Source organism: Mus caroli, chromosome 11, assembly GCF_900094665.2.
Source record: "Mus caroli chromosome 11, CAROLI_EIJ_v1.1, whole genome shotgun sequence".
In the NCBI taxonomy this organism is placed as follows: Eukaryota; Metazoa; Chordata; class Mammalia; order Rodentia; family Muridae; genus Mus; species Mus caroli.
In genome coordinates this window covers 60,506,479-60,531,173 of record NC_034580.1, presented here as the reverse complement: position 1 = coordinate 60,531,173, position 24,695 = coordinate 60,506,479, and the positions used below count along the sequence as shown (strand labels likewise).

The 24,695-nt window shown below is 38.4% G+C and overlaps 1 protein-coding gene across 5 annotated transcripts in view; it reads left to right on the top strand.

Annotated features, from left to right (window-relative positions):
• The window catches only part of Map2k4 (mitogen-activated protein kinase kinase 4), a 96,191-nt gene that overhangs the window by 28,886 nt on the left and 42,610 nt on the right, over positions 1 to 24,695 (top strand). For 2 of the 5 annotated variants that reach the window (XM_021176402.2, XM_021176401.2), the window contains 2 exons: positions 3,140 to 3,242; positions 24,283 to 24,457. In XM_021176402.2, the coding sequence (XP_021032061.1) occupies positions 3,140 to 3,242; positions 24,283 to 24,457 (278 nt within the window). Of the gene's footprint in view, positions 1 to 3,139; positions 3,243 to 13,720; positions 14,022 to 24,282; positions 24,458 to 24,695 lie in introns of those variants that run through there. The other 3 variants (XM_029483392.1, XM_029483391.1, XM_029483390.1) reach the window with 2 other exon arrangements.

The following is a 24,695-nucleotide window of genomic DNA, read 5'->3' as shown; positions in this document are numbered from 1 at the left end:
GCTTTAACCCATTCCTGGTGGTGGAAGCTCCATTTGGTGACGAAAGATGTCCAGGTGGGGCTCTGTTTCCCTTGCTATATGGCCATTTCATTTAGATTCTCTCTCTGTCTCTGTCTCTGTCTCTGTCTCTGTCTCTCTCTCTCTCTCTCTCTGTGTGTAGCTTCTACTGTATTAGGTTTTCATATGACCTTTCATATGGCTCTTAGTTTACCTGTCTGTCCCTCTATTCCCTCCCCTGCCCCTTTTTCATCCCTTTTCCTGTCTGGTCTTCTTATTACAATCTTCCCTTTTTGTCTGTCCATAGCTATCTATTCTGTTTATCCTCCTAGAGAGATCCCTCCCTCCATCTATCCCTTATTCTCTAACTAGCCTCTGGTCCTATGAATTGTAGCTTGCTTATCAATGACTTCACAACTAACACCTACATATAAGTGAATACATACTATATATTTGTCTTTTTGTGTCTTAAGTTACCTCATTCAGGATGATTTTTTTTTCCTTAAACTCCATTTATCTGAAGATTTTATGATTTTATTTTTTAACGGCTAAATAATATTCCATTGTATAAAAGTACCACATTATTTTTTTTCTTCATTAATGACAGGTATCTAGGGGGGTTCTAATTTCTGGCTAGTATATATGGAGCAGCAATGAACATGATTCAGCAGGTGTCTATAGTAGGATCCTTTGAGTATATACCTAAGAGTGGTATGGCTGGGGATTGAAATAGATCGAGTCCCATCTTTCTGAAGAACACTGATTTATACAGTGGCTGTATACTCCCACTAGCAATGTGTATTCTCATCAGCACGAGCTGTCTTCTTTCCCCCTCCTCCCACTGATCTTAGTCTTATTGGGATGAGTGACCCAAATCATTGAAATCTCAAAGTAGTTTTGATTTTCATTTCCTTGAGGACCAAGGTTGTTGAACATTTTATTAAGTGCTTCTCAGCTTTTTGCAGTTCCTCTTTTGAGAATTCTGTTTAGATATGTACCCCATTTTTAATGAGATTATTTGTTTTCTTGATGTCTGTTTTGTGTTCTTTATATAGTCTGGATATTAGCCCTCTCTTAGATATGTAGTTGGTTAAAAAAAAAAAAAAAACAAAAAAAAAAAACCTTCCCATTCTATACCTTGATGCTTTCTCCAAATGATTTCTCCAAATTTTGATTTTAATTTTAAAAGTTTTAAACTGTGAATGGTAATGCATATCTATAATCCCAGCACTCACACAGGAGGTAGAGACAGGAAAATTAACACATCAAGGTTATTTTTCAGATACATGGGACCCTATATTAAATACAAACAAGAAAAACATTTTGTCCCTCAACCTCCTAGTAACACATGGCTTTAAAATTAAATCTGATGTTTTTGTACACAGAGCATCTTTTGCATGTAGCTTGAATGTCCTAGTTAAGTTAGATTAAGTTAGATGAAAGTGTTTTAAAAGTAAAATTTTGATATGTGCAACAGCAAACCATGAGGAAATTCCTGTACCAACCTCATGTCTGAAAGTGGCTATTCCCAATATCTCCCTAATCTTCTAGAAAGGCCCATCCCTCAGAGCTGCTCTCAGGACTGTAGAGCAGATGTGTATTCTCAGGACATTCCTTTGCTCCATTCCCCAATCTCATATCTGTAGTTGGTGTGCTCTAGTATAGCTTTAGAATTTACTGAGGTGGAAAAGTATTGATTGCAGAGATTAGCTGAGTAGCTAAATGTGTGTATAAAACACTGAAGATAGGAGTGCTGGAAACAGTATCCCTAATAGGAACACAAAACCAGAATGAGTTGTCTTAGACAGGGTTTCTATTCCTGCACAAACATCATGACCAAGAAGTAAGTTGGGGAGGAAAGAGTTTATTTAGCTTACACTTTCCACATTGCTGTTCATCACCAAGGAAGTCAGGACTGGAACTCAAGCAGGTCAGGAAGCAGGAGCTGATGCAGAGGCCATGGAGGGATGTTCCTTACTGGCTTGCTTCCCCTGGCTTGCTCAGCCTACTCTCTTATAGAACCAAGACTACCAGCCCAGAGATGGTCCGACCCACAAGAGGCCTTTCCCCCTTGATCACTAATTGAGAAAATGCCTTACAGTTAGATCTCATGGAGGCATTTCCCCAACTGAAGCTCCTTTCTCTGTGATAACTCCAGCTGTGTCAAGTTGACACAAAACCAGCCAGTACATGAGTAAAAACCCTTTCTGTTACAGATCTTTTGTAGAAACCCTAAAGAAGTGATTCATGTAATTTATTGACCCAGAAAGAAATATGGCTATCAAGGAAAACATGTTGAAGCAGTACCATAGCCTGACTGAGATTTTGATATAAATAATCTTTCTATCTATCTGTCTATCTATATTTAGGGAAAGTTTGCAGCAGAAATTAATGCGTTGGTTTTTTTGGGGGGTTAGAGTGATAAACGGATATATATCTTTTGAAAATACTATATATTGCATGTATGTTTATCATTTTAAAAACTCATTTTCTTTGAATTTTCTGATTTTTTTAAAATAATGGATACAGTTTAGTTTTATATTAAAAAAATGCTGATACTTTCCTGCTTTTAAGCCCAAAGAAATTGTTTCAAGAAAGTGATTATTGGTATACCTGTGTTGCTAACTTGAAGTAGACTGCACCGTGATGATTTCACTCTGACTGCTGCAGAATGCTTCAGGTCTGTCACTCAGCATTTATAGTGCATTTGAAGGAAGGGGGTTTCTGTTAAACTGAAGATATTGTGCCTTTTAGCAGTGTGCAGTGCTTGAGCTCCCTTGGGATGGGTGATTCTGCAGTGACTGGTTCTTTTCCTGCAAAGTGTTAAGTTTCTGGACACTGTAAACTGGAAGCACTGAACATCATCTGATGCTCTACAGCACAAAGACAGATTTGTGGGGAGTGGGCATAAGATAACTTTTTTTTTTTCATTTTAAGATATTTGGTACCTTTTCAAGCATTGCTCTATATTGAGTAAGATTTATTAAAACCCGTTTCTTTCTTTTTCACTGAATTTCTCATGCTTTCAAAGTAATAGCTGTTTTATAATGCTTGAATGTTAAAAAAATTAATTAAATTTAATCACCACAATTTGCATGTGTCTGTAGTTAGTATTTGAAACTTTCCCTTTGTTGTTTCTCAGGTAAGCGCAAAGCACTGAAGTTGAATTTTGCAAATCCACCTGTCAAATCGACAGCACGGTTTACTCTGAATCCTAATACTACAGGAGTCCAGAACCCACACATGTGAGTACTCCCAGTGACTAAATGCAGGGCTTTCTGGCTGCTCCATTTTATGCAAAGCAAGGGACTGATATTTCTGTTTTCTTAAGATACTTTAAAATGTTACTATTTGAACTTAAATAGAGAGTTACTGATTCTGTACTCTTAAGTTGATAAACACAATTTTTTTTTTCTTTAAATGTCTACTTGGGAAAATAGTGCCAAAGGCCCAGGCTCACTTATATTATTTTAAATTAACTTTGGGTTTCAGGTAAAGTTCAGGTTGTGTTCAGGAATGCAGCTGTCTTCTCACTTTCAGCCACCACTCTCCACTTAGCGGGAATGTAGATTCTCTTTCCTTGAAAACTCATGTGGCAAATCAAAGTTGTGTTCAAGTTAGTATACACGTCATGTCATCTGTTATTAGTTAATATTTCAAATAAAAAGATAGCTATGATAGTGTATCTTACAGAAAATAGTAGGAATGTGTTAGTTGGTTTTAACTAATAGCTTGAGAATAATAGTTTCCTGAAGCCTTCAGTCAAGTGATGTGGTATATTAAATAGTAATCTCTTCCCCAGACTTTCCTGAGCATGGCAGTCAGTGGCTTGACTTCTATTCATATGTGTATTCATCCTAGTACTGAGATGGGAAGAGCAAGCGGTGGATGTTATAGGAACAGAGCTGGGAACAGAGTATCTTATGTTTTAAAACTAATTTCTTACTGCCTGCATTCAGGCTTTATTAGACTTCAGATATTTCTAGTGTTCTCAGAGAGACATGGCCATTGCTTCCTCTCTTTTGAACTTAGGTATACCTTGTATTTGCAAACAGTAACAAGTGGGTGCACTGTCACCTTTGCAGGTATGACCGAAATACTTTATTTTTGCAGTAGTAATGTGTACAGGTGAGGAGTGTATGTGTAAGTGTGTATATATTTAGGGTTTCATAAGTAACCTTAGAATTAAGGATACCTTATTTGTCTGGGAAAGCTATCCACTCATAGTTAAGTTTTCATAAGAGCTCAGTGGGAGAGGATGTGCCTAGTTCTTCTGGGAATAGGTGCCCCAGGAGAAGGGGAGGGGACAATGTGGGGGAGGGACTTAAAAGGTGGGACTGGGAAGAGAGGAGGGAGAGGGCTGTGAGTCTTAGTCTTTTTCTTTGTGAAACATGAAACAGGGCTTATATTGAGCAAGAAAACCCAGTACCTAGCCAGGCAATACTCTAGCAGTAAGCAGTGTTCTTTCCTCATTTTCTAGCATTTTGGTGAAAATAAATCCAAGGTGAATCTATAAGCATAGTTCATTTTACTATTCTGATTACCAGTGGACCACATGCTTGACATGTAAAGCAAGAGAGTGTAAGACCTACTCCCCTCCTTCCTTTTTCCCTTCCCTTCTTTCCTCTTCCCATTTGAGTCCTTGGAGGATAAAGAGATCACCTCTTTAGGATATACTAGGCTTTAATTACCGTAAATTAAAACTATATATTTCTAGCATGTGAAAAATTAGTCATATACTAGAGACCCTTGTACGTTTAACAGCTGTCAATGTTTTGATTTTTGGCTCATAAAATGAAAAGTTGTATAAACGCAAAGAATGTAAAGAAAAATAGGTTAAAGGGGGAAAAAATGACCCCTTTCTATATTTCTGTCAGGGTTTCATTATTCCGGTTCATTATATACTTCAGGGGCTATTCTTGGAAATGTAGCAGACTTGTGCTAAAATCCTATTCAGTGTAGCTGGAGAGAAGCAGAAGTAGATACTCTGTTGTTACGTTCTGTGCCTTTATCATGGGGAGTAATGGTTGACGTTCTTGGAACAAAACTGTTTAAAGTGCGCACAGCACAGATATTGCTACAACACACTACGGTTATTCAATAGGGAGAAAGCAAGTTTAAAAGTTAACTTGGAAATGGGGCAAGAGAGATGGCTCAGCCGTTAAGAGCACAGGTTGCTCTTTCAGAGGTATCTGGCTTAATTCCCACCATACACATGGTGTTTCACAGTCATCTGAAACTCCAGTGCCATGGAATCTGACACCCTTGTCTGGTCTCTGTGGGTACTGGGTGTACATACATACATGCAGATGAAATACACGTACACCACACATACTATACTTTTATATTAACTTAAATAAATGAGTTGATGTGTTTGGGGCTTAAGCACTGGAAGCTACATTTTAAATTCAGAATTTTTGTTGAGACCAATGCCTCATTTATCTTTGTTTGAAATATTAGAAAAAAGATTCCATTTTAAAGTCCTATTTTAATCACCAATATTCTGCATTCTGTAATGCACTTTTTCAGTAAAGCTTCACTGAGAAAGTCATTTAGTCCTGAGTAAATTGTAGAAACTTTGTCTTCCACTCTAGTTCAGACTGGCCTCTAAATGTCAGCATTCCTCCTGCTTCAGCTCTGAGTACTGAGATTGTAGGCATGGGCTGGCATGCCTGGGAAACTGTTGTTGTTAACCTTTTCTGTAGATATGAGCAGTAGGTGGAAACTAAGTGCTGGTTTCTACCCACTGTTATCACTAACGCTGGCCTCTGAATCGCTTGACTGTGGTGTGCAGTCCAAGCCTGACTTAGAATACCAATGTTTTCTATTTCATTTGGTGAATTGAGGGAGAGAGTGAGAAATTTGAAGAGTTTGGTGGGAGGAGGGAGAGAATTAATTTTTTTTGGAAGTGTTTTCTTTACTTCATGTTCAAAGTTGAAAGTCTGAAAGACATAGAACTTCTTAGCTGGAGGTGGGAGAAGCTCTGTCTGCATTCCTCAAGCAGCCCAAGGACACCTCTGATCCCCCTAGTCTGTCTCTGACTCCCCCCCCTCCCTTAGTAGGTAGAGAGTAGATTCTGTTGTGGAAGGAAGGTTTAAGCATGGGATTCAAACTGGATTCAAAAGGTAAGCTTTATCTCCATCCCAGACGTTTACTGTGTTTCTCTCTCCCCTGTGCTTGTGCCTCTGGTATAGTTTCTCCAGCCTTAGGCCTTTCCTGAAACAAAGAGGGCTCATGCTTGCTTGGCATCATCCAGGGCACTGTGACTTCTGATGTCTTAGGGGTTTAAATAGGTTTTGGGATTGATCCCGTCCTGAACCTTCCTGATGCTTCCTGTATTTGATCTTCTGTAGTGAAAACCAAGCTCTATGGCATATGCATGCATATATATGTGTATGTATTGTATGTGTGTGTGTATACATATATGTATATATGTGTGTATATACACACACACACACACACACACACACTATAGTTAAGGATATGTACATGCTTAACTAAGACACTCTTGTGATAGTCCAAATAAAAAGTGAAGCAGGTCAGAGTCTATAGATAAAACTTTAGATATCAGTTGGGAAGATCCTCAGTTGATTAGGCTCAAATCAAGAAAATATCTTAAGTACTTAGTTTAGACTATTAAGTTTAAAGAAACATGGCTAGATAGTTATATTACTCATAAATATTAAAACTTTAAACAAATAAATTAGAATGATCTTTATTCTTAAATAAGGTATATTTTTTACATTTGTATGACCTATTTTAAATTGCTTATTAGCAAAATGTTACACAGGAATACTTAATTTCAGGTGTTTTCCTTCATAAGTACCTAATAAAAATAATAATGCATTTTTACATTGGCTAACACAGTTGAGGAATACCAATTAGCTTTAGTATTGTAAAGAAACAAAGTAATATGATTAAAAATATTACTATCTACTACAAAAATTACTATCTACTTATAAAATAGTTATTATTTTTGATTTAGGGCCACTAATATTTATTGAATACCTTGTATTTTTTTAGGTTCTCAGACATCTTTGTTACATTATAGAACTATTAGAAACAGCCCTTTCATTTAACAACAACAACAACAAAACAAAACAAAAGGATTGTACTCAGTACCACAGGTAACATGTCATCCCTTCTTCACAGATGTCCTAGAGCTAGAGTCTTTAGTTACAAATTTACTTCTCTTAATTCTACATGGATACAAACAGTATTTTTATTTATATCACTACATCATCAACAATTCTCTTTGCATAAAGTCATAACTACTTAATTATAATTTCTTCCCTGTAAATTTATTAAAATATATATAGGAGGGGATACCTAATTTTATGTATTACAGTTATTTATATATAAAAATGATAGAAACACACTTTAAAATCATACATATTTAATAGATATAAAACTATGATTTCTAAAGTATATTTAAGATTAAACCTTTTTGTTTATATAGTTTTATAAATACAGAATGTTCAGGCACTTAAATGTGTGAATTAGAATGGTTAGCTACCAACTCAGAGGAAAGTGTTTGTTCTTCAAGGAAAGCTCTGTATCTCCTGAGCTACCCACACAGACACACAGGGCCACAAAGAAAGATAGAAACAATTGCTTTCTGTGTGGATGCCTAATAGTTTTAGATAACATTTTTCACCTTCATTGTCTATGACCTTACATATAAAGACAAAATCCCCACAGTGTTTGTAATGTAGATTCCTTCCCTCTGGAATCTTTATACCTTATGCTTTCAGCAAAACGTGACACATAGAAATGACTAAAATATAGAATACTGAAAACCATCAGGATAAGGACATGGGAGAAAATGAGCTTTCATTTAAGGAACTAAATTATAATAAACAGTAAACGACATTGTCTTCTTGCTTTGGACATTATATTCCTTTCTAGGGAAAAAGATAACAGAGGAGGAATAAATTAGGAACTGTGTCATTTTTGTTTAGATTTCACATTCATGACCTGATGTGGTTAATTCATACGAGGCCATAGACTAAATATTATGGGTCCTAGTCTGAATGTAAAATGCCCTCAGAGCCTTGTGTGTTTAAACATGTACTATGGAGCTAGTAGTGCCTTTTGGGAAGAGCTTAGAATTCTTAAAGATGGAGCCTCCATGTATGAAGTGAACCACTATGGAGGGCCTTTAGGCTTTGAAGTACGCCCCACGTCTGTTAACACTCTGCCTTCTGATTATGGATTGTGAAGAGAATGTGGCCACCTAGATCTTGTACCTACAGCTTCCTCTTCCTTGGTACTTTGCATGTCTTCTTTAACATGATTCAGTGATTCACTATAACCAGAAGCCACAATAAATCCTTCCTCCAAACAAAAAAAAAAAAAAAAAGAAGAAGAATGGTGAGCTACATATACACATATGTGTGTGTATATATTCTCTTTCAAGTTAAAAGTAACTTTTCTGACAGCTTGAGTTCAGATGAAATAGAATACTAATAGTAGTTTTTTCTTTTACATTGTAGGTACAGAATTAAAGCCAAATGGTTACACAGTAAAAAGATATTGAGAATAATCTGACAGTTAATATTAAATTTGGCAAATTGAGTTAGTTTGTGACATAAATAACAAAAGCTTACTCAAGAAGTTCCTCATCTGATAAAAAGTTGAATTTACATTTTAGTATTCTCGTACAGGAAATGTGGGACCTTGGTGGTTTTTCTGTACCTGATAGCAAATATAAAAGGAAAGAGCTGTGGGCATAGTAAAGTATAGTAGCTGGTAGTGATCCTGCCTAATGTGTGTCAGCCCCTGGGGAAACAAACAACAGGAATAGAAATAAAGACAAGAGGCAATAATATTAAGTGTACAGAACTCTTTAGACAATGAAGTAAGGAACTTTTTTCAACTCATACTTCGAAGTCAGCATAGCATTGACAGAAACTAGACAAAGACGTTACAAAGCAAAGGAGACCACAGAATTCCATTGTTAATAAACATACACTTGGAAATCCTTATGAACAGTACTTTGGATTAATCTTGGTTGAATATTTGATCCTTATAATTCACTATATTAATAAAGTAAGGGAGAAAAATATGTGGGCTTTCAGTAGGTACAGAATAATATTTGACAACATTTATTATCAAAAACATTCCATTAAACCTCGAGGGGTAGTTCCTGACTCATTGGTGGCATCTAAGGAAATGCTTTTACTATGGATAGTAAAATACTTAGTGATGAAAGACTCAGTGCTGTGTCTGTGTTTGGTGACAAGACAGGAAACCCTAGATGCTGATCAGAAAAACTTAAGATTGGATTGCAAACCAGCCTTTTTTCAGACAGGTGTTTTAATTGCATATGTAGAAAAATCTATATTGATCTAGCAAAATTACTAAAATTATTAAGTGACTTTAGCAAAGGATAAGGGTAACAAAATCAGTTCTTTCTGTAAACACCTGTTAGCAAAAATAAACTCTTGGAAAGTGAAGTTCCAGAATCATTAGAGTAGCTTAAAAAGTACAAAATAGTTATTGCTACAGTAAAGAAAATATGATGAGACCAACATATTAATTACTGGGGGGACATGAAAGACTTGAATACATGACTGAGATGTCCTCTTCTGGGTAAGTTGTGTGGCTCAGTGATAGAGTACTTACCTCGTATGTCCCAAGCCCCTCAAGCCCATGGGCATACACACACATGCACAAAAACAGTGGCTTATTCCTGCATTAGAAAGTACAGTGTTATTAAGGTACCTGTTCTTACCTCACTCATTTATTAATTCAACTCAGGAATATCTTAGCCACCTTAACACACACACACACACACACACACACACACACACACACACCACGCTAACACAAATGCACACTGACATTTTGATTGTGTAATTTATGTGGAAAAAAATGGAAATAGAATAGTGAAAAATACTTTTGTAAAAAGTAATGAAGATACAACAGCTAAAGTCTTATAGAAGAATGGTATATAAGATGGAATAGGAAGTGTAGCATATGAGCACACATGTACAGTCTGTTAATTTTTGTCTAAGATCCCTGTACAATTTTGCATACAGGCTAGACCTTTTATGATGATTGAGCAGCTGGGGTGAGATCTGTAACAGAGTGAACCCATTTCCTAATTCACACCATGTGCTTGAAATAAAGCATTGTCCTTAAAGGGTAAAGTAGAAATTCCATCTAACTTGTAACGGAAACCATCTTAATGTATTTATCTGGCATAGACAAATACTTAATTGATTGTACAGAAGAACATAGTATAAATTGCTACCAAAGATAATGGACTTCATTGAAGATAATGTTTCTACTTATCAGAAGTTTCTTAGGAAATTGTATAGGCCGGTCATGCAGTGAGAAAATACTCTGGATTTACCTGACTAAAGACTTTCAGATATACAATGAACTATTAACTCAGAACAAACAATCCTTTAAATGGGTTTTGGATTTAAGTGGACATTTCACAAAGAAACTTAGGAATAGTCAATAAATGCATGGAAGGCATGTTTAACATTAGTAAGCAGAGTCAGATAAAAATGATAATGATATTACTAACCTGCCAGAAGGGCCCAAACTTAAAAGGATACATAATGGTATCAGAATCCACATATTGCGGAGGGAATAGACAAGGGCTCAACTACTTTAGAAAGCCCCTTAATAGTTTCTTATGTGTTAAAACATGATCTAGCATTGTATCATTGCCCAGTGTGAAAATGTTTTTATGAAAATTTGCATTTGAACAGTCATAGAAACTGTTCATCATGGTTCTAACAAAACAAAACAAAACAAAACAAAACAAAAAAAAAACAAAAAAAAAAACCAAGCCCACAAATGTCTATTCATGGGAGAATGAATGAATAAACTGTGTCTTACTAGAATGCAATAGGAATTACTGATCCACATAAGCACATGTGAGTCCAGAAATGCTGAGACACAGCCAGCACAAGAAGAGCACATGTTGTTTCTTCATCTGTCTGAGATTGCAGAGCGGCCAAGGCTGAAGTTGATGGGGGTGGCTGAGATGAGAACAGTCTTGTCTTGTGGAGACTGACAAGAATGGCACAAGGAGCAACCTAGGGATCAGGTTTTCTGTCTTGTTAAATCTTGCAAGACTAAGTGTGTATGAATTTGCCAAAACCTAATGGTTGTGATGTGGATATTTCACTACATGTAAATGATATTGTATTAAAGAAACAGAATAGTAAAGTTATATGGATAGGTTATTTATCCTTTCTCAATAGTAATAGTGATTTTTTTGTCCTTTTTTCAAAGCACAAATGCATTACAGCAGTCATAATACTTGGTGATAATTATATGAACACAGGTGTTGGTTAAATTCACTTCTTATGCCAGTGGAGAAGTATGTGACAAATGTTACTTCTGCTCATTCACTTTCCTTTGCTAGAATGCTTGAAAGAAAACTAGAATGATTCATTTAATTAATTTATGTAGCAGTGCTAGTGATTTCACCCTTAAAACTGCTGTCATAGTAAGGTTTCTACTTTAGGGCAGACTCCAACTATAGAGGGATTTGTCTGTGAAAAATTTATTTAGTTAATTTTTATGCATATATGTAGGAGTGCCTGTGTGAGTTTATGTGCACTGTGTGTACGCTGGTGCCTATGAAGGCCTGAAGAGGGTGTTGGATCTCCTAGAACTGGAATTATAGGTGGTAGCTATCTGATGTAGGTGTTGGGACTGAAACAAAGGCTCTGTGCAAGAGCATTAAGCACTCTTAGTCACTGAACATTAGCCTGAGCAAAACTTAAAGAAATTGTTATCAAGTGTTATTTGGTTCTCAGTCTACTCTGGAACATTTGTTGCATCATGCCAATTATAGTGTGCATCTGAGTAGTTGGCTCCTTTAGATAACATTGGAGACTTGTCTTTAGTGTGCTTTCAAAAGAATATTTTTGAATTCAGATATGCTATCATGAGCTTAGTCCCAGCTACTAAGAAAGCCAAAGAGGTAGTTCTCTTGTGCCCAAGAGGAAGAGGCCAGCCTGGACAGCATAGTGAGGCCCTGTCTCAATCAATAAACAAGCAAACATTTTCTTTTAATAGAGATCAGTGTAATCTTACCATGTAGGTTGAACATATTNGTTTTTTTTTTTTTTTTTTGGTTTTTCGAGACAGGGTTTCTCTGTGTTGCCTTGGCTGTCCTGGAACTCACTCTGTAGACCAGGCTGGCCTCGAACTCAGAAATCCGCCTGCCTCTGCCTCCCGATTGTCTTAAAAAAAATAACATGCTTCAGGTAAGAGGATTCAATTTGGCCAGTCATGGCAGCACATGCTTTAATCTCAGTACTTGGGAAGCAGAGGCAAGTGGAGCTCTGTGAGTTTGAGGCTAGCCTGTCTAAATAATTAGTTCTAGGACAGCCAGAGCTACATATCAAGATCCTGTCTCAATAAACCAAGGGTGTGGGGGTGGAAAGAAAAAGGAAAAATAAAAGAGTATTCATCGATCCAGAAAATTATAAAATAGTAAGCTTTCTGCAATTACTACTTCTTTTCCAAGACAAGCCTAATAAAACAAGAATATCTATCTATCTATCTATCTATCTATCTATCTATCTATCTATCTATCTATCTATCACATATATATTTTTATAGAAAAACTTAGTAGATATAAAAATATATAGTCAACTTTTCACTGTGACAAAATATGTAATAGAAGTAACTTCAGAAGGAGGACTGACTTAGTCTGTGTTGTCAGAGGGTCTTACTCCAACTGTGCCAAGAGAGTGGTAAGAGTGACTCTATGTGGGCAGGAGTATGATGTAACTGGTCATACCCATACATCTGAAAAGAAGTCAGTGCAAAATTGGAGATTTAAAGAAGCATCGAATCATTAGGATTTAGATGATCAAGTTGCGTATTAAGGTGGAACTTTATTTTGATGAGAAAAATGTACATAGGGCCAAATTCCAAAGAAATGTGGTAGAGGCTGAAGGAGCAGGCAGAGAATAAGAAAAGATACTTGGGGGGATGGGGGGTGGAAGGTTGTGTGTGATGCCATAGAAGCCCAGCATTTACGAGGATGCAGTTGGAGAAGAATGGATTAGCAATGTGTGATGCCAAGAGTCTTTAGTGGAATTCCTTAGATAGCATTATAAGTGCTGTGGTGGTTGAGGTGGAAACATACAGTTAGCTTAGGGCACTCTGAAATGTGCCTCTATGTGAAACAGCCCAGGGAAATGATTATATTGCTAAGCTTTGAGTACAGCTGGTAGAAGGTCAGCGCTTAGCAAATACATTGGCTGTAGCAGCAATATAAAACCTTAAGTGTTTGCCTCATCCTCTTTACCATCACTCTTTTCATTGGTGAGGAAACATTTACCTTTCCATCTTAAATCAGTTTGGGCCCAACTACTGCATATTTCTCTACTTTGTCCCTCCATCTTCCTTCCCATCCTTCCAAGAGACAGACTCTGACTCCTTAGCCCAGCCTGGCCGAGGGCTTCCAGCCTCCTACTACAGTCTCTTGAATGCTAGGGTTAAAGGCACCACACTGCACCAGCTTCTTACTACTTTCTGATTAAGAACATTAGAATGTGAGTGCTTCTAATTGGATTGTTTGAGCAAATTTTTGGTGACCTTTCTTTCTTTTGCGGCTTTTTAGATCTAGGCAAATACTCTGATTTTGTTAGTAGAGCCAGGAAGCAGGCAGTTTCCATGGTAACCGACAGGCTGAGTTTACTGTGGAAATTTCCGGAATTAACAGAGCTGCATTGCAGAAGGATGCATAGAGCAGTATTCATCTAGAGATCTTCACAGGGTATGCAGGGAGGAACAGTTGCTGTGTTATTGTTATCGGGATATGTGCATGTTTATTTTCTTGTCTAAGGAAGATTGGCAAGTTGTGTGTGTGTGTGTGTGTGTGTGTGTGTGTGTGTGTGTGTGTACATGCGTTGAGAGAGTTAAACAGCTTTGAGGCATTTCATATATCCTGACTTGGTAACCTGGAGCTTGCTTAAAGACAAAAAGGAAAATGTGGTTTGGGAAGGAGGATCTGCTTGGTGCCACTGGGAGAAAATTAGGTAAGTGCATCTCTTGGGGTGGGGTGGTGGTGGTGGTGGTAAGGAAACGAGGAAAGTACACCCACTTCAGTCGACAGTGAACGATTCTGAGGAAAGGCGGGCCTAGGCAGAAGGTGGCTCTTGCTTTTTAAAGGAAAGGTGGTAGGCACTAGCATGTCTGAGAAATCAGATTTTTATTTTGAGCAAGAAGTCCATCAAGGTGATTACTATCACCTGCTGAGAGACAGTAGCTAAGAGAAGCACCCAATGTGCTAATAAGGAGGTTTGCTGCACTAAGCACCTGCCTAAATGACAAGAAAGCCTAGAGAAGGTTGTTAGATCCTTAATCCTATTGATCTGGGGGACAGGATAGTTAAGAAAAAAACACAAGTGCATTTTAAGATTAAATTCTGGAAATAAATCTGTAGGATTTGAGTAGATAATTAGGGTTTCTTATGGTATAAAATAATAAATTTAAAAAAGAAAAGAAATCTTAAAAATATAGTGGTTTAGAGGCTTAAGTGATAACTAGACAGCATTTATGTCATGTTTGTCAGTACGCTGTATCTCCATGGTAGGTTCTTCTTGCAAATGAAGTTTGACTGGAACACAGTCAGTGATCTGGCTGCATGTTTACAATGGAGATTGTTTGCAGAGACCTTATTGTGAAGCCTGAAGTAATTACTATCTGACACTGTACAGAAAAGCTTGATACTCATAATGTATTCTTATGTCTGTTGTAACTAACTGTTGTGACAGCAGTAGCAATTTATTCCATCACAGTAGTAGAGGCCAGAAATTGAAAATTAAGGTGTTGGCTGGGCCGTGCTTCTTCTCCAGGCTCTAGAGAAGGCTCCCTCCCTCTCTGCTCCTCATGGTAATATTGAGCATTTCTGGCCCTGTCTTAGTGGTGTTACAATCTCTTCCTTCATCTTCACTTTACTACCTTTGTTTTTCTCTCTGTGTTTCCTTTAAGGAGAGACATCATGCTTGAAATGTCTGAAAAGTCATCCATGTGTATGAATAGTAAGATTCCTTTTTTTTTTTTTTTAGATTTAAGAAAGGGCCTTAGGCTGCCTAGAACTTGTTAAGTAGACCAGGCTGGCCTCAAGCCTGTAGGTCCCGTTCCTGCCCAGTGCCACTACACCCAGCAATTCTGCTATTTTGGATCTATCTTAATCAAGGTTTTGTTTTGTTTCTCTGTCCCTGTCTCTCTCTCTCCCCCACTTTTCTTAACATTTTATTGATTCTCTGTGAATTTCACATCATTTACCCCAATCCTACTCATCTTATCTCTCCATATCCACCCTCTACCCTTCAACCTCCCCAAAAGAAAACAAAAAATAAACACACCAATAAAATTTAAAACTCTTGCTGTAGAAGTTGCAGTGTGTCTCACAGTATCACCTTTGTCCAAATAGCTTTACTTACAAATGGTCATTGCAATGAGTCATTGGTTTGGCTCAAGGCCGCTGACTTCTGCTACGTAATCAGCACTGGATTTTCATGGAGACTCCTCTTAGATATTCTGTTGTCGCCCTGTGTCTTGGAGATCCTGCAGCTTGGGATCTGTAGGACCTGCCCTCTTAGTGTGTTCCAGCAATTCATAAATGGGGTGGATGCTGGGGTGGGCCAACTCAAAGCTCTGGATCTGGGCCTGGGTAGTGGCTGTGTTGGTCATCACACCAGTCAGCTCTCCTGCTTGTGGCAGCTGGCAAGGGGTGAGACAGGCTCTCCTGAGCTCACAACGGTGATCTCTTTCTGAGATCTTAAATAAGATTGTAAAGATACAGTTACATTCTGTGGTTCTGGATAGATGTATATTTTGGGAGTACAGGGGATTATTCAAATCTGGGTTTTGTTTTCTTAAACCACATTCTGTGTTAATGCTAGTCAGTTGTTGGCCAGCTTCCTTTGGAAACTTGTGAAGAACACATTCTGCAGGAGATTTCGACTTTTCGGAAAGATACTGGACTCAGTCTTCAAGTATGGGGCCATATAAGCCACAGAGCATGGCCATGTGGTGTTGAGGCAATGGGACGAGCACTAGGATGCTGGAGAGGGAGAGCACCAGAATTCACAGGGGACTTAGGAAGACGGCACTAGGATCTTCATCTCGTCCTCTTCTCATCTCTTCATGTCTCTCCTCAGCTCTCAGCTTTCAAACTCCAAACAGTAACAAACATATTTGGAGTTTTATGAAATTGATTGGAGCCAAAGCCAGAATCAGAGTTATGAGGGAAGAGACTCATGGCTATGCCACTGGAGACAAACTGATTCAGAGGAAGCACCAAGTAAGCAAACAGTAGATGGCGGCGTACAAGGGCCACTTCAGTACAGTTGCCTGAGGCTTGTTTATTGCTGGGATGTTTGTACTGTCCTGAGTGTCTAAAGAACCAGCCGAGCCTGGGAGGACTGCAGTGTTTCATTCATCCTGTATCGGCACATTTGTGAGCCATTGTCATAATATTAATATCTTTCCTGGAAGTCTCTAGAAATCTCAGTCATGACCTTTGGGTCCATGTTTGAAAAGGGATGTATGTGTGGTGAAGAATCAAACAGGAAACAAGAGATTCCAGTGTGGATGCTGTCTTAAAGAGAAAACCCCATTTTAATTTGATGGGCTAATGCCCATAGCATCATCTGAATACTAAAGAATGAAACCCCTGATAAATAGAGGTGATCGTAAGAATTAAGCAAAAATGACTAGCAGTAGATCCAAATTAATATTTACTAAAAGTAAAGAAGTACCAATCAAGCACTCCATACTTTCTGAGGATGTTGTTGGGATTGTGGATCATGCATCTGCTAAGGACTGGTGTGTTCTGATTCCATTCAGAGATGCAGTGAAGAAACATGAAGCCCAGCCCAGGATTTCCAGGGAGAGTTTCCCAGAGAGCAAAGACCAAATGAAGTCTTGTTTCTTTTCTAGTTGAATTCTTTAGTCTATAAATATGTTCAAATTGGATGCCAAGTTGAGATGTAGGAGGCCCCGAGAATATTTTTTTCTTCACTTTACCAAAACCTTTGTTCATATGGTTGAACTGTATGTGTAAGCCTAAGCAGTTTTCTAGAAATACTAACATTTTCTTGAATTCAGTAACAGTTGTATTGTTTGGAATCATGAGTATGTCAGGCTTATTGTATATTTGGGATTAAATTTGCTGCTTTATCACAGATCACAGTTATGCTGAACTCTTTACCCTTCTTTGACAGGTCTTACAGTATGTTCTATACTGACTTGGAATCTATGATCCTTCTGCCTCAGCCCCCAGGATGCCGACTTCCTGGTGTGTACCAGCACACCCGGTTCTCATACTGACTCCCATTGGCAGTTATGCTAGTTATGAGGCTACAAAAATAAAAATTACTCAAGTTTTCTCCTCAGTCAGAGGCTGCCTGTGGAAAGGTAGCCTTACTTGCCCTGTTTCAGGTCACCTTTTTTCCTTTCCTCCCCAATCAATCAATCAGTAAACAAACAAACAACAGTTCTTCTCTTTAAGGGAAGAAGAATGGATTGGGGGGGGGGTGTCACACCTTATCTAGAAATGAGGTCATCATGAGTAAAGCATTATGGATGGAAGTAGAAGATTGAGGTAGCAGTAAGACCAGGACTTAGGCTTTTGAGTCTTCTGCTGTCAGCTCAAAGGCTATTAGAAGAGAGCAAGGAGACTAGGGGTGGGAGAGTTTGCACTGGAGCTGTGGATATTAGCATTATTACGTTAGACCCTGGGTGTCTGCCTCAGCAGCTTGTGGCATTTCTCATATGCAACGATACAAAATAGAGGGAGGTTTGCATGTCTCTGGGATGCTTTTTAATGTGTACCCTGCCTTGTTAATTCTAGTTGCCATGATCTATTCACACTCCTAGATCCATGTCCTCAACACAAGGATGTTGACAAACCTTCCTGGATCTCTTTCCTTATAGTAGTCTGAGCCCTTCAGGCAGGTGCTAGGGACAATTGCATTATTTTTTCTGTCAGGGCCTGCTACCATCAATGCTTGATGCCTAGTGTCTTAAGATTGTATCTTGTGTCTGTCTTTTCTGCTGTGAGGTCATTCTTCTCTCCATACTCTAGAATGGGAAGCTTGGTGCTACATAGACACAAGGAAACAGGATTTATAATAGTAGAAAACATCTTGGCTGATTTTAGGAAGATTATCTCTTAGCAACATTTCTCAGGATTCAAATAGTTTCACCCATCCCTAGCCAGGACTAATTCTCTTCATAATGAAAAAAAATTAATTTGTTGGGGTTGGAAAGATGGCTCAGTGGTTAACAGCACTTGTTTCTCTTCCAGAACACTTGGTTTCAGTTCCTAGCACCCACGTATAACTCGTAACTGTCTATAACTGAAGATTTAGGGGATCGACACCCTCTTCTGGCTTCTGAAGGCACCAGACATGAATGTGGTGCACATACATACATGCAGCCAAAGAACTCATAAAAATAATATAAATCAATCAAAAACATTTTTTAAGTGAAATGTAGCTTGTAAGAAGGGGCTGGGCTGAATGAGCAGCTGTATTACTGAACAGAATGTGGAACATGAGGACGAGTGACTTCTAGGAATCTGGAAACAAAGTAGTAGTGAGAGACCATGGTACATGCGGCATGCACACTCAGACACAGCAGTTGCCAAGAACTGGAGGGAAATAACTGATTTCAAAACATAAGTAGCTGAATTCTTTTACATTCTTGAATTCATTGAGAAGGTAAACAAGCCTGTGAAACATTTTTGGTGGGTAAGATTTATGGTTCTAGAGAGTGGTTTTCAAGCTTCCTAATGCTGCAACACTTTAATATAATTCCTCATGTGACCCTAACCATGAAATTATTATCATTGTTACTTCATAACTGTAATTTTGCTACTGTTATGAATCATAATATAAGTATCTGATTTCCGATGGTTCTAGGCCACCCCTGTGAAAGAGTCATTTGACCCCCCAGAGGAATTGCAACCCACAGGTTGAGAACCACTACTCTAGATAAATAACTTATTGGGCAAAGGAGCAATGACAAAGCAGACTACTTGAACTAGCAGGTCTCAGTGGTGCTCTTTCAGGCAGGAGAACAAGAAATGCTTCTTATTACTCAACAGGCACAGTAAAGTACAACTAGAGAGAGTCTTGAGCCAGCAGTGGTAGTGTGTGTGTGTGTGTGTGTGTGTGTGTGTGTGTGTGTGTGTGACTGAAACGCCAGCACCTGTGAGGCTGAGGCAAGAATTTGAGACAAACTCAGTCTATATAGAACCTGACTCAAAAGAGACAGGGAAAATGTTACTTAATCTTAGTATCAATTTAAGTTAGAATACAAGGCAAAAGTTGGCTCTTGACTAGTGGGTGTTGCTGGTCCTGCCAAGTCTATATAAGCAATGCTCTTCAGCCCTGACCAAAATGAAGCTGTAACTAATGACTGCTGAGTTAGAATGCTTTGGTGGAATTTGTAAACTAGCTTTTGTAATTTATGCATACAGTATAGACAAATGCAAACAGAAAGTGTGTTTTCTTTCTGAACTGTGAGTGAGGTTTTTTTTTTTTTTTTTTTTTTTTCTCTACCCTTGGAGCCTTGTCAAAGGGTGTTGGCTTAGGGTATCTGGTTAGACAGGAGAGTCTCAGGAACCTGACTGCTGCTGAGTTGGCAAAGTGGACACCACTGTATTAACAGAGAGCAGATGTGAAGAGTTGAGTACTGCTGGAGCCATTTGTCACCTCCTTGGTTGTATCACTGTTTAAAACAAAACAAGCAATGTAAAGTCTACCTACCTACACAGGAAACAACATGGAATTTACCCACCCATATAAAAAGCCCCATGCAGCTTTGCCAAACATGTGGAATAGAAATATAACTTACCCCTGGATTAATGTTCTGGAACATAATGTCACAGTTATTTGTTTTGAAAATCTCTAGTTGTTAGGAAATTATAGATTTGTGTGGGTCAGTGAAAATATGACAGCTAACATAGATGCAGTGCTAGTAAATGGAAAATTTGGTCATATCTGCCCAAAAGCTAAATAAGCAGAAGAGACGTCATGTATGAATTTGCCAATTTGCAGACTTTCATGTGACAAGGTAAGTCTAAGATTTCAGATTTTAGTCTCTATGCATTGATGCTACTTTAATAATAAGGCCTGTATTAAATGGATTCAAGCCCTATATCAAATGTCCTACTTAAAATCTTACATGCTCTACGGGGTTACTTTTATAAACATACATTTCTTTTGTATGTACACGTAGTATGTCATATTTTTCACTATGTGAATGTGTACATGTTCTCTTTAGGAATCAAGAATTATTTATTAGATTTAAGCTTTATATCTTTAAGAAATCAGATACTTTTAAGGCAGAGCTTTTGACTAGAATTGCTGTGGGCTTGAAGATGTTTAGGTTATTGTCTGCCAGCCACTTGATGCTCAGTGAACTTCCCTGCTGACCTGCCTCCTTTTATGCCAGATGTTAGGGCTATAGGACTTCACCTCCCTTCAGAATCACTGGGAAATAAAATAACATTAGGGACTTTGCTAGTGCAGGGTAAATTTGAGTGCATATAAACATCAATTACAGAGACAATGGCAGAAGCCTTATAACTTCTTTCCCCCTTTCTATATATTCATCCAGAGATAGGCTCATGTAGTGTTGTCACAGGTGAAGTCTAGAGTTTTTGAAAACTAAACCCAAACCATTGACAGTGTGACTCAAACAACAGAAACTAATTTCTTACAATTGTGGAGGCTAGAGAGTCCAAGATCTAGTTATTAGGAAGAGAGGTTCTATTCTGAGGTTTTTTTCTATGGCTTCCTGATACCAACACCTCATTGGCTGGTCATAGGACCTCTTTTCTTCATGTATGTGGTAAAGCAGCAAGCTCTCTAATGTCTTCTCTTACAAGAACACTAGTATGTCCCATCTTTACTAACCTTCCTTTAACCTCAATTAGGTCCAGGGCCATAATGTAGTCACACCAGGTATCTTTGGTATGTGACATTTGAGATGGAACACACTTTAGTTCATAACATACATAGTCAGGACATACAGCATTGCTGCCTCATGTAGAAAGGATGGAGAGGAGAAAGGGTGGTGGACAGCGTGGTGGTTATATCAACCACATACTCTGTCTAATCGACACATTAGCCACTAATGTGTCGATTAGACATTATTCATTATTCACTGAAGGCATTTTGTAGAAAACGGTGACAAGGAATGAAGGCTATTGGGAAGATGTTTGTTTGCTGATGTTGTTGTTGTTTTGTTTTTGTTTTTGTTTTTTTGGTTGGTTTTGGTTTTTTGTTTGTTTTGTTTTTGATAGAACAGGTTGTTGCTTCTATTTTTTTCCTCTTCAAGAGTACAGTCATAAAGTATAAACTTAACACATTTTCTATGTTATTATTTCTTTGTTGTTTTGTTTTGTCTTATACCATTTTTTGTCACTGTGTGTGTGTGTTGCACATACATGCACACCTGCTATGACATGCATTTTGAGGTCAGAGCACACAACTTGTGGGAGTCGGTTTTCTCCTCCCTATGTGTGATCTAGGAATTGAACCCAGATGGTTGGTCGTGGCAGCAAATCTCACAGCCCACTGAGCCTTCATGCCAGCCTTTTTGCCAAGCTTTTCGATAGATGTGTCTTCTGTTGTTTGTAGGTTTTCTTTTCTAGGCCCCTGTCTTAGTACTATTCCATTGCTGTGATAAAACTCCATGACCAAAGCAACTCATAAAGTAAGGCATTTAATTGGGGGTTTGCTTACAGTTTTAGAGGGTCGGTCCATGGCTATCATGGTGGGGAGCAATGGAGGCAGGCAGGCAGACATGGTCCTAGAGATGTAGCTAAGAGCTACTTACATCTTGATTCATAGGCAAGAGACAGACTGAGCCTGGTTTGAGCTTTTGAAACCTCACTCCTAATGACACAACTTCTCCAATAAAGGCCATACTTATTCCAACAAGGCCATATATCTTCTAATCCTTCTTTAGAAGTCCCACCAACTGGGAATCAAACATGCAAATGCACGAGCCTATAGAGGCGTTTTCATTCAGACTACCCTAGCCCCTAAAGTAGTTTAGACCAGAAATTGGCTGCCATCTAGAATTCATGGTTGGGTTCAGGCAGGCTTCCTACCTCGTGCTATAATAATTTATCATCCTTTGGAAGCCCTTAAGGCTGGAAGCTGAGAAAGTGGTTCAGTTTTCCCGGAATGGTTTGAGGCCCAGTATGAGTGACATGCTGTGGTGATGTAACCATGACATGTTCTCTGTGACTTTGTATTATGTTCACAAAGTTGAATATCTGATACCTTACTCAATTTTGGGCATTTTCATTACTTCATAAGATATTTTGTATCTCTTAGCTATTTAACTGTTCACTTTCAAAAAGAAAATAGTGGTTAATCTCAAAGCTATGCATCTGACTAAAGTTACCTAAACTATTAGCAAAGAGTGTCCATAATGCTAAAATTTGCCCTTAACATTAGAGAGTATTGTCTTTGTTGCTAGTCCATGCTTTTACATAAAGCTTTCATGTAAGAGTGCTGTATTCATTTCCATTCTCAAGGATGGTAGCATGTGCATGTGCCATAATGCAGTCATGAAGTGGTCCCATTGATTGATCCATGTCTGTGTTTTGTCAAAGCAATTCACAGATTCGCCTCTCCAAAAAGAGAAACCTGCCAACAGTGTGAGGCCAGGAGGGGAGGATGGTGGGAACCATGTGGTGACCCCTACAACCCTCACATTAGCAAATATTTAAAATATTGCTTCCAATTTACAAGTCATTTCAGTTATCTTATTCTAGACACCTTCACTTTTAGGCCAGTGCAGTATTTCGATTAAAATGAGCCATGGAGATGGTATCACTTAGTGATATGGAATTTCTTTATGTTAGAATATTTCCTGGCTTACTCTATTTCAGGGGAAAGATTACTGAGAAAAATCTCCTTGTTATCACCTGAATATCTTTTCCATCTTCAGAGATCAGTGCTGGTTTCATCAGGACTAAAGTGGTCACTTGAGCCTGGTTGCTGGGCTTCTGTCACTGGAAGGTAGATGTGCCAAGGCAGGGGTGGAAGCGAAAAAGCACTTGTGTAAGTGGAAGCCACTAAGAACTCTCAAGCTTGCAGCATGAGAACCTCCTATTTGGAGCACAGCTTCCCTAAGTCATTTAGATAAAATATATTAAGCTTTTAACTGTACCCTTGAATCCTACTTATTATCAACATTAGTCCTACTTATTATCAAGATGGGTTTGGGGGAAGCACGATTTTAGCATTCTAAAGTTTTTGAGGCCCTTAGAACTAGCTGCAGAAAACAGTTCTACAAATTTCAGGAGACATTCCAGAGTTCTTCAAGAACAAAATAGATAAGTGAGCTGTAAACTGTCTTTGCTCTTATCACAGGGCTGGACTTTGAAACAAGTTTTGTGACTTAATATGAAATTGAAAACTAGTTGATACTCACTGGTTTCTTCATGTGTGTTGCACTTTCTAGTTTGACAGTTTGTTCTCACATATAGGGAAAGGGAGAGAAGAAAGAGAAGTCTGGTTTCTGTATTGGGATTTGGGTGTGATATTTAATGCAAAGTGACCTCTGCATTTCCTGTGAGTAACCAACTCCCCTTTAAGCCCATTCATTACTCCTGCTGTTGAACAGAGGCTAAAGGCTTTGAATAAGACAGTGCAGATTGCTCTGAGTTAGCTGGCTCTTGTTTAACTGTTCCCCACTTTAGTGCAGTTAAACAATAATAGGACAGTGTATTAAAGTACTCACTCCCATGTATTGCTAAAACCACTGGGAATACTAGAAATGTTGCTTTCCAGCATACCCCATATGCTCTGCTTTAATTGCTATAGGCTACTCCTGGGCTTCGGCGTTTAAACAGTAGGTCAGGCTATCCTTAGATACAGCAAATTTTGGAAACAGCTTAAGCAGCTAGAGGGTGTGATAGGGTAAGCATTTGTAGAGGTGAATTCTCAGTTCTGGGGCTTTTGAGGTAATAGAGTTCTGTAGGCTTGAAAAAGGTCTACTATTGAGTAATCAAAACTGTTAGTTTCATCAGCAAAAGGAGATTGGGTTGTATGATTGTCTTTGAAGCTGTGCCTTCTGGATACCTAAATGCATTCTATTAAATTTCAATGTGTAAAGAGCAAGTGTCACAAACAGCTCCAGAACTGGGTCAGGCTGCTTGTGAGCAGATGAGTGTTCCCACACGTACTCAGTGCTAGCTAAAAGAAAAAAAGTTAAAACCTATTTAAAATGTGGAAAAATTGCTTCCCAATATTTTAACAGAGAGAGACTGAGAACACACAGCATTGAGTCATCAGGAAAACTGAAGATCTCCCCTGAACAACACTGGGATTTCACTGCAGAGGACTTGAAAGACCTTGGAGAAATTGGACGAGGAGCTTATGGTTCTGTCAACAAAATGGTCCACAAACCAAGTGGGCAGATAATGGCAGTTAAAGTAGGTGATGCCATGATTACTTTTGGTACTTTAATCCATTAGCTGAAATTTTGTGGTACAGCAACACCACTGCTCTGTTCTTACCTCTGTGGTAATAATGGGTGTTAAAAATTCTGTCTCTGCTTTCGCTGAGGGTGTTTTGTGTAAAGGTTGTCTTACTGGTTGTATGTTTTCTTGCTCTGGAATGTGAGTGTGTGAAGTATGTGTGTTCATTACATTTTTGCCATGATACATTAAC